Below are 11,217 nucleotides of genomic sequence, written 5' to 3' on the forward strand. Positions count from 1 at the left end.
AGGAGCATGAGGATGGAGGTGGAGAGCATGATATAAGAGTCGGATGGGAAATTAGGGCCTACTGTCAGTAGTCCTCGAAAGCATGTCAGAGGGGTGGCTTGAGAAAAATATATGGCCCACATTTGTGAATTAACATTTATTATTTTTCTTGATAAAATGCTCTAAGAGTTACCAGGAGTATATGTTTAGAGCATGTGTGACAAATGGGCCATTTTAAAGAACATAGAGCTATAAACATTGGTTAAAATGTTCAGCTGCATAGTGTACTATGTCATCGAAGTACCTCATATCGGCCCACACAATGGGCCTTCACTGGTCTTCAAGGTTGTCCTTCAAGCATTGACCAATAGGCTAGTCGAAGCCAGGTTATGGTCTATCAGGTAAAGCACACCCCTCCTTTCTCTAGTTGCATGTTGCTTCTGGGAACACAGAAACATCAGAGTTGATTCTAAGTTACCAGTTTAAGGTCTAAATTGAAGACTCTGTCTCTGAGCTTCTTGTTTGTACTTATGATTTTTACCAATGTCTGCGAAGAGCTAACTGGTTAGCTCCCGATTTTAATCTGCTCTCCTCTCTGTCCGCCTTCCTTTCAGGTACAGCAGTCCAACGGAGCCTACTCCTACACAAATCCAGCCATGGAGTCCAATAACCTGTAGAAGCCATGAAAAGGACATTGCTCCACGTGACGGCACCACAGGACATGCAGCTGTAGCAATTGGGACACCTGTCATCATCACCCTTTGAACTTTACACAAGCTGCTGACTTTTCCAACACCATGATACCCACCGCTGCACCGTATCAAGCCACCCACAGATGCCAATAAAAGCAGGGTGAGAGGCAGGGAAACTGGATAACACCACCATTGGGGAAAGAGACTTTTGGATCGTTTAGCTGAGGAGGCATGAGTCAACTCAATCCTGTCCCCATGGGTGGCAGCAAATCCCCAGTTGCCGTGTAGGGAGAGTTGCAGTGTGGAACATGTTTCTCTCATTACTGCTGGATTCGCCAGATTCTATACCCATCATGTCGAGGACATCTCTCCTGCTGAGACAAATATGGCTTCATATTGAACACTATCAGACATCCTTTGAAGGGAATTTCTTTGTATTTTCATTTTAAGCGTTACAAATTATTTTTTTTTCCCAGAATATTATAAAAATGCTCATTTTGCACTAAGGCTGGTCCTGTTTGAACATGATAATAGCATAGATACACACAACACTACTAGAAAGCACCCTTCTGACGCAACTGGCCTTTGGTGACCACAGACACGCAGAAGAAGTCAGACTTTGATACAAATTGCATTCAGTGGCTTTGAACTCAAACATATCTTTTTTGTTATCGTTTTTAGCTTTTAGGGACAGGTTTGTGGGTCTACATTGGAGTCTCCAAAATCTCAATACATTGTCAGGCATGTCCTTTTTTTTCTGTTCATGCGACCCCCCCTGTCATATTTAATTTACCCATGTGCTTGGGTTTCGTGGGAGGACTCTCTGATTGGTTGAAAGGGCCTCAAAGAGGCTTAGTTGTAGGATGAAAGGTCTGACATTTGATGTTTGATCTCTGGCATAGCCAAGGTTCTTTCTCTCCCATAGTTCAGAACATGCTCTTTTTCCTATGAAGAAACCTCATGAGGCCTATCTTGTTAAAATGCATCAAGCTCCTTGGTCTCTTCCTAAAATGCTGCTTTACCTATTACTCTGCTGCGACCTTCTATGCAGATTTGAAGAGAAGAGCTGTGTGCAGACCTTTCATATTGGCTGAGTCTGTTACCTGTCGCTAATAGTGATTCAAAACACAATATCAGGGTACAAACCATTTGAATGTCAACTATTGAGAAAGGTCAGAAAATCCCAAAACTAAGAAAGAAACACTGAAAACATCTTCCAGAAAGAAATCAGGCCTGGTTCTAGGACATAATCACTGGCAAGGGAGCTATCAAGTAAGGGCATGACACGTGGCTCTAGGGCACCGAAGCTGGGAACAGCAGCTACCACTGTGTACAAAACATTCTGGGACCAGTGTTCAAACACTAGGGCTTCAACAAATGTGACAGGCCATCAAACCTGAGGCTAGGGCACAAACACTGGGAACTCCAACAATCGAGACCGGAACCCAAATCTAAGACTAGGGCAAGACACAGGGAACTTCAGCAATCTAGACACTAAATTCACAAATACTGGGAACATCAGTAATGGAGAGAGGGCATGAAACCGGGGGACTTTGGAACAAATCTTGACAATCCAAGGCATCAAATCTCAAGACTAAGATATACTCTGTGAGTTTTTAGAACATACAGTGCCCAAAATCCTGCAAGATCCTGACATTGAATAAAGAAAGTGGTTTTCCAGAAATAAAGAAAAGACTGCAAATGATAAAACTCAAAGCCACTCTGAGTGTCACCAGCAAGGGATCGGACAGAACGTTCTGAGATCCAGTTACAACAAGTAAGCGCGTGCAGACCAAGGACAGTATTGCAAATTTCAGACCCAACCCTGATATGTGCCCTCTTAGAATATAGGATTTTGAAGTTCACGCTCACAAAAGCTCACAAGGCCCTGGGCCAGACCGTTGCAGTTACAATTAAAACTACAATACACTTCAGAATGAATCCCAAGGTCAAGTCCTGGAGCACTGAGACCTAACAGATATAGAAATTGGACAACAAACCCAAAGCTGCTGAAAAACATCTCTATTGTTTTCTGTTAAAGGTAGCAGCGTGACTGGGCCACCCCATTGCGCTCTTCTGATAAAGCCATGGTACTGTTACCCATAGTAGTCGAGGTTGCCTAGCAATGTTACTACTATTGTTATTTCCAAATGAAAAATTCAATGATTCAATGTTTCCATATCTAGTAGACAGAGGATAAACCTGCACTCTCTCAAAAAGAGGTCAGAGTTTCTGATGATCCCCATGGCTTCCCCATCAGGGTGTATGAAGAAACTCGGTTAGTCTCCGGATTGGGTCAGGAAATGGGTCCTTGAACAAGGTGAAGGGTGAGTACAGTCCGTCGGGAGGTATCACCGGACAGCCTTGGTTGGGGTTCGCTGGGGATGCTCCACCGCAATATTGACAGGTATCGCTCTACACCAATCCCACCTTCAAAGCCATTCTGCTCCCCACCCCTTTCCGATAGGGTCAGCCCTCGTCCCTATATATTTAAGGTAAATCAAACCCAATTCATGGTGGCCCCCACAAGAGCAAGACATAGCTGCCAAGAGGACTGTGGGAGGCCTTGCTATATGTTTCCTTGTCAGCTATCGGCAAATGTGTTTTTCAAGATATGGGAGCTGCTGAAATAAGACTGGAAATGTCTCTTTCTCGTATTTATTTTAATAAATTGTATGATTGATTGGAAGACTTCTTTTTATACGATACATGCCTTTACGAAGATATGACTGTATATATGTGTACATGGATCGCGACATAGATATATATTGGTATGTAAATGGCCAGTAACACAGGCGATGTGCAATGTGCTTGAGCTGCTGTGCTCAGGGACTGCTGATTTATTGTTGATTTCACATGCCCAGATGCATATTTATGAGGTTCCTTGTGTAACACAATAAAATATTCCAGGCAGAAGTTGGCCCCTGGCGTTATGTATATTTTATTGGTGCTGCTCAGGTGTTATGTTGCAAAGGCATGCTGCAGCCAGCCAAGGTGACCGGCTCCAGCTCATGGCCACTGCGAGGAAGAGTGTTGGTGGTCAGGAGGAGGGGCACTGTCCCATAATGTTTTCTTTCCCATAGTACCAAAAAGTGAAATGGAACCAGGTTCCTTGTCTATTTCCCTTTGTTCCATGTGTGCATTTTAATGTGTTATTGAAGGGCACATCTAAAAAAACACTTATAGCCCAGAAGACTTGGGTTGGTCCACTGGGCAGTAGGACAGTTCCTAAGGATCAGCAAGTCTCAATGTTGTGGAACTGTTTTTGGGACCAATGCGGGCCACTTTAATAACTTGGTTCGATATAAATCTGGTAGTTTTATACAATGTTACTCACTCAAAATCCATCTATTTGCACATATTTCCATACATCAATTCATCCCAAGTTAATTCTAACAACTGTTTTTTGGTGAAAAGCCATGAATTGTGATCAGTGAAAGTGGGCCACTTTTTTTGGAGAACAGGACAATTTTCTGTCCCAGTCCAACCCTTCCCTAGCAAGCAGATAAAGCACCTAGCATTACCTTGCAGAGCATGTCCACAGCATCATAGATCGTCCTGCAGTTATTTCTATTCCTTTCTCTTCACCCCTGCAGCGGGACACAGATCTGCTGGGTCTTAATGCCTCTCAGTTTACGGACTGTGTGTAAGTCGTTCAGGCCACTTTGACCCTCAGATCGGCCCCTGCTTTGGATTCCATCCCACTTTGCCTTCTTAAATTGATGGTTGGTCATATTGACAAGATTCTTGTCAAGGCGACCAACCACTTTCTGGGCCTGATCACGAATTGGGCGTTATCCCTCAAATGTGGCGGCAACAGTGTTACCACTGCATTGAAGGGCTGGCCCTATCATGAGTCTGGCGTGTTTACCCCTAGCTTAATGCTGGGGGTAAGCACGCCGAAGAAATGCCAATTATTGATGCATTTACCACCAGCGGTATTACTGCACAGTAACTGTGGCAAAAATTCCCCATTGGGTCCAATGTACCCAATGGGGAATGGGGACTTGCAGATAGTGCCCAACCTGTGATTCGGCGGTAATACTGCCGGACGGGTGGGCGTTAACGCTAATAAAGTTGGGCGGTATCCCCTAATGAGTACAGAATCAGTACTTGTATCAGTGATTGATGGTGTCACCATTATTCGGGACAAGGGTGGGGTGGCTGGTCTTATTCTGTTGGATCTTTCTGCAGCTTTTGGTACCATCGACCATGCCCCCCTCTTGGCCAGGATGTGGGAGTCTGGTATATCAGATAGAGCGCTGGCTTGGTTCTGTGCCTTTCTTTCCTCATGTTCTCAATCTGTGTCTCTGTTTCCTTTTAAATCATCCCATGTTCTCATTACTTGTGGTGTCCCTCAAGGGTCTGCACTTTCCCAATTACCTTTTAATATCTATATTCAGTCTTTGGCCAGCTTCATTCATTCCTACAGTTTACGTTTCTATTCTTATGCTTGGAGAAGGAGAAGGAGGGTACGACCGTCCATCTCAGGTCCTGCCTTGAAGCCGTTGGTGAGTGGATGAGTCAAATTGGCTTAAACTCAATGGGGATAAGAGAGAGGTGTTGGGGGTTGGTCCTCCTTCCTCTTTACTTTTTTGGGCCCCGACATTTGTTTGTCCTCTTTCGGTGCCGTTCTAGTCCCGGTTCAGTTGGTTGCAAATCTTGGCATTAAAATCATGGCATAATTTTCACCCGAGATCCAGATTAGTGCCATTTGTAGTAGTGCCTTTTAAAAAAACTAAAACAACTAAAGAAAGAGCACCATTATATGCCCTCTAGTTTTCATGCTCCAGTCATTTCTGACACTATTAAAGGCAGCCTTGACTGCTATAATACTAACTTGTTAGCCCAACCTCTCTATCATGTAAACCCTTTGCACATTCTGCAGAATGCATCATTGTGCCTGGGCACAGGTTTTCCTTATGGCCAATCGGTTTCCTCCGCTTTCTACTTTTTGTCTGAGCTGTGATCTTCTTTTTGTCTTGCTGCTTTGTATCTTCTTTAGCGCCATGATGCCTCTGGTGAAAGTCCGTGCTACCCAAGATTAAGATAGAGTACTACAAGTTATGAAAGGAAGAAACTGATGGGAGATGATAACATCGGGGGCTATCCTGACTGCCTTTATTATCCATATATAACAGGAAGAGAAAAGAAACACAATTTAAGAGCATCAAATGCTGGTGACTCCCCTCCTCAACCCTACAAAGCAACTTTCATGGTTATAAATATACTTTTATTGTAAAATGCATGTATTAAAACAGGTATTGCATAAAATGTAATACCACATAAAACCACTACACATATAAACATATATTGCACAAGTTCACACACACATGAATACATTTTAATTAATAATCCAACCCACACATGGACCTTAGTACAAATCTACAGTGGACCAAACTGTGTGGTTATGTAAACAGCCCAACATGTTTCAGTCCCCAAACATAGGTACTGGGACATTCTTCAGAGGCTAAACAGCCACAAATTCTCAAAAGATTGATGGGTGGGTGAAATGGTCTCCACAGTGTAGCAACCACACCAAAACCTTTATTTAAACTCAAACACTGGTTCCTGTGTTCGTTATATTCAGTAATGCATAAATTAAGTCATGCTCCTCTTAGGTAGGACTGTTGTCAGTTACTAAAGGGCATCAAAAGATTACCCACGCCGAAACACTTCTTAGGTCTGTTAGCAGTATGACTCTTACTCGCTTCATCCACAATTCAAGTAATCAGTTCCTTGCTAACCAGCTCCATAAAATGAACAAACGCCTTACTTTAAAAAAAAAGGTTTTCATTGTGATTCTGGTTGCTCTAAATCAACCTTACACAAAACTTAAATAGAAAAAAAACATGAATACATTAATACATACACCTAGATAGTGTCATTAAACATATTAAAATAATTACTTACAACAGTTCATAAGAGAAGGATGAAAACAACCATCATAAATTAATAAAACAATAAAAACAATCACCTTACTTACCTGGGCACTTCTCCTAACTCCTGAGAGTTCATACAGGAAACCGTGTGGCTTCATAGTGAAAGAGAAAGAATCAAGCCAGTGGAGCATTGAACTCTGTTGTCCTTGCGGGTCTCCCACTATTGAAGAGGCGGTTGGAGGCTGAACCAAGTAGGTGGCAGCTTCAGTATGACAGGGGATAAGGCAAAAAAACAGGGCAGGCTATCAAGATGAACAACTACACTGTGGTCATCAAGGGTCAGGCAGTGCCAAGTGGCAGCTATGGTGGATCACAGTGTGGCCCGCAATTGTAACACAAGACATTCATAGGGATCAGGGGGATGAACCGGCTGTGGCACAAGTTATGGAAAAGCTGATGGCTATGAGGTAATCGCTGGATGGCAAGGCAGGAGAGGTGGGGACAGATATTTGCCTCTCTGGGCAAATGTTCAGGAAGTTGCAAACAGAACCCCGGCTGGGTAAGAAAGCATTTTGGGACTGGAGGACTTGGTGGCTATCATGGGAAAACAGATGGCAGACCTATGACATCATACAAAGCGACTGAAAGATAGGGCAGAGTTTGCAATGGGCCGTTCCTGGCTAAATAATGTCAGGATTGTTGGACTCCCAGAACAGAATGAAGGGGAGTCTACTGAGTTTTTTCCTGGAGGTATGGCTGGTTAATTAGCAGGGCACAAAAGGATTAACAACTTTCATAATGGTGGAAAGAGCACACAGGCTCCTGGATAGCCCTCCGTCTTTGGGAGTCATGACTGACCATCCAGTTAACTTCAGGAACGTAGATGCTATTCTTCATAAAGCCAGGAGGCATCGACCCCTGAGGGCCGAAGGTTCAAGAGTGCTCATATTTATGGACTTCATCCGAGAGGTGCAAAGGGAGCATCAAACATTCGAAGCATTCAAGACAGAACTGAGAAAAAATACATGTTGCTCTTTTGGGTTACGATAAAGATTGTGCATGCAGGGCAGCCTTGGCTTTTCAGTACATCAAGGAAAGTCTAAGATTTCTTGGAGGGAGGTGGTAGGCTGGTGACTGGAGAAAACCCAATGCCTTTTAAAGCAAAAAATGTGAAGAGCTCTCATGAGTGTAGGAGACCCTTTGACGAAAGGACTACTGTTCTGCTGGAGTAAAAGATGACTAGTTAATAAACCAAGCCACACACTACTACTAAACCAGCAGTCACCCCATCATAAAGGTTAAACAGGCAAAGTCTGAAAAGATATATCTGCTTCGCCTAATGTGGAAGTGCACGCCGATGACAGGCTATATCCTCACAAGGGGTGTGAGCAACAATTTAAATACAATGGATCCAAAATAAAAGAATGTCTAATAAAAGGTTCTATAAAAATGGGCCTCATTACGAGGTTAGCGGTAATAGAAAAAAGTGGCAGTAATAGAATTATCACTTTAACTGTTAAGCCAAATTACAGGTTAGAGAAACTGGCAGTCATTCCACTTGCAGTAATTCGGCTGGCAGAATTTGCGCTGGAGGATCGAGCGCCAATACACCAGCAGCCGTTCTTTCATTGCTAATTCTGCAGGTGGAATTAGCCACAAAAAGGATTGCATTAAATTCACTGCATTACAAGCTGAAATACCACCAAAATACTGCCAAAATCAGGCAGTAGTTCCTCCAAAATCACAGTACAGTTACCTCCACCTACTGGGTGGAGATAAAAGCATCCAGGTGATTAAAGTGAATCCAATTGTGTCAAAAATTGTTACTAAAAGGGTAAATAAGGCCCCAAACGTTCCCAAACATACTTCCAAGCCACATGCAGCCACAAACAGACATGAAATATGGCATCTACAACCTGCTACTGTTCATTGCGTGACAGTGGCACAGCAGGGAAGGATGTAGGCATCACAAAGGGGGAGGAGACGTGCGTTGTGGAGGCTGCCTATTCCTTGTGTGTCTACTTCACCCTGGTCATTGACTGATGAACAATTAGTCACACTGTATCACCTGAACCACCACACCATAACATACTGACGATTGAGGCAGACTTTCAGACCGCTATCACCATTAGGACTGCAATCCTACCCCTGCTGAAGCTGGTGTCTCTCCTCCACTTCTGTTCCACAGGCCAATTCTAGCACACTGCTGAAATACGTCAAGAAACTCAGACGAATTTAAGACAGCCTATTTAAGACCGCCTTAATTGCCCATTCAACCTGTGGACTGTTAGAATAAGGCAACCTGTGTGCTATGTTTTGTGTGCACTGTTATATTATCTTAGCTGTAGCCGAGACATGGGAGACAAAGCTTCAGGTACACCCCTGACATCTTGTTACCAACATTAGAAACACAACCCCTTGGAGGGACTTTTCATCAAAATTAATTTCATATGTGATTTCATCAGTGATGTCATCAATTACATTTTTGATGTCATCTTTGATGTCCTAGGTGTTAGTCTTAGCAGTGCACAGTGGTGGCGTGAGTTATGGTTGCTTAGCTTACCATAACTGGTGAATTTCTGGGGATTTACGGTTTTACTTGTAACCATAACGTCCATTTAACAATGTTTTTCCACTGAATTTCATAGATTTTTATTAGTGCAACTTAACCATCACATCCCCTTAACAAAGTTTTTTCATTGAATTTCATAGGTTTTTATTGGTGCAACCTAACCATAACATCCCCTTAACAAAGTTTTTTCATTGAATTTCATAGGTTTTTACCAGTGCATGCTATTTTCCTACAACTTACTAATATCATACTTACCCAATATAGCAATTTTTGTGTCCAATTTCCAAAGTTTCACCTTAAAACTCTGCCATTTCCCACCATCTGGAATAATTTTTAACACTTCTATAAACTTCTTGCAATTATTTCAACTAGTTTTGCATCCGTAGACGTCTACGAACATCTGAGTTCATAGCGGACCTTCCGGTCAGTGCCACATGATCATACGCTAGCGCGCGGCATGATGACGTGTCTGAGAACCCGTCCGCACTTCACGATAAGATCTCTGCTTGGCGGACAGTTCGGAACTGCATTTTCTACTGATCTAGGAACTTCCAACTTCAACATTTCCCTTGCACAGCTCCAACACCTATTCCTACTCATTATCCATTAACAAACTAATACACAGTGCATACCTTTAGCAAAACTGCTATTTATCTTAAAATGGCATCAGCTAATGCCATCCCTCCTCCTCAAGAGCCACCATCACTGCTGTAATCAAGGAGCATGAGAAACAGTGCCCCCTAACTTAGAAATAACACATACGCAACATTTTCCCTTGTCCACCTACCCCTCCATATTAGTGGTTGGTTGCTCTTCCCTCATTTCCCTCCCTACCTTTCGTTCTCAGCTCTCCTGCCAAAAAAAAGACATACAAAAACAACAAACGACATATTCCTTTAGGAACCACCTTTCACAGTTAAAAAATACTGTGAAAGCCAGGTGACTAAAAAACTACTACTTTCCTTTAAATTTCTCAGTAAATTACATAGACTAAATAAGATTTTCCTACATTTGCATTTGCATTTTGTTTTATGCAAATGGGAATATTGTGGCGTTCATCCTCTGTTCCAGGGACTGCAACGGTGGATACCGGCCGAGAAGCCCAAGTTATCAGCCCAAGCGAAGCGAGGGTGGATAACGCGCTCTCTGGACCATTATCCCCCCCATTCCAGTCCCTGAAATGGGGGATGAAGGCCATTAGCACCCTAGGTGTCCAAAGCAGGAAGCCGGGGTGCTAAAAAATAGGATGGCCACCATGGAAAGGGAAGGTGAGGGTTCCATACAGGGCCCCTCTTCGCTTTCCATAGAAACCTGCAGAAGGCAAAAAGAGAACTCTATGACCATATTACCACGAGCACATTTTTCTTCCCTTTCAAGTCTATCTTAATTTCAAATAACTTTACACAAAGCCAGTCCCAGGTGGACATGGCCACTTTAATCCTAGATTTTGTCCCTTGTGGTCATGGCCAGTAGCCAGAATGTCTGGATCATGACCTTATTCCATGACCCGGACAATCTGGCCACTGCCCATGGCCACAGGCTACCCCTCAGTCACTAAAGGTATACCGCTATTTTTTGTAGCTACATTATGACACTTGTCAAATAATAAAACACTGGCACATTCACAAAACCATGCTTGTAGGTCCTTACCAATGCTCCTTACTCAAGTTTGCTCGAAATCCACCCATGTTTTATTTTTCAAAAGTGTCAAATGTATGCATGTATGCATATACAATCGTCATATAACCTAGCCCCCACTTGACAAAATCCATTCAGACTTTACAAAAACATCTAAATCTAGATCTATAATCTTTTTGCAAACCTTTGTGTAGATTTGTCAAATGGCACCTCATTTATAAGCCTTTACATAATTTTGGGACCCCCCTCTATTTTGCCCCCTCTTCACAAAATCCTACCAAACTTCGGAAAAACATTCATATCTAAATGTATTATCAGTTTCCCAAATTAAGTGAGGATTCGTCAAATGGCACCTCATTTATAAGCCTTTACATTATTTTGGGATCCCCCTCTAATTTTGCCTCCTCATGATAGAATCCCACCAAACTGTGCATACTCACTCACAATCAGCCCA

The 11,217-nt window shown here is 42.9% G+C and overlaps 1 protein-coding gene across 1 annotated transcript in view; it reads left to right on the forward strand.

Moving 5' to 3' along the window:
* Nucleotides 1-3,591, forward strand: part of MUC1 (mucin 1, cell surface associated) — a 221,826-nt gene extending 218,235 nt beyond the window's left edge. The window contains exon 43 of the mRNA XM_069650134.1: nt 594-3,591. Coding sequence (XP_069506235.1) covers nt 594-656 — 63 coding nt within the window. The 3' untranslated portion in view covers nt 657-3,591. The remainder of the gene's footprint in view (nt 1-593) is intronic.
* The last annotated feature ends 7,626 nt before the right edge of the window (nt 3,592-11,217 follow it).

Source organism: Ambystoma mexicanum, chromosome 1p, assembly GCF_040938575.1.
Source record: "Ambystoma mexicanum isolate Mex_15411 chromosome 1p, UKY_AmexF1_1, whole genome shotgun sequence".
Taxonomy (NCBI): domain Eukaryota; kingdom Metazoa; phylum Chordata; class Amphibia; order Caudata; family Ambystomatidae; genus Ambystoma; species Ambystoma mexicanum.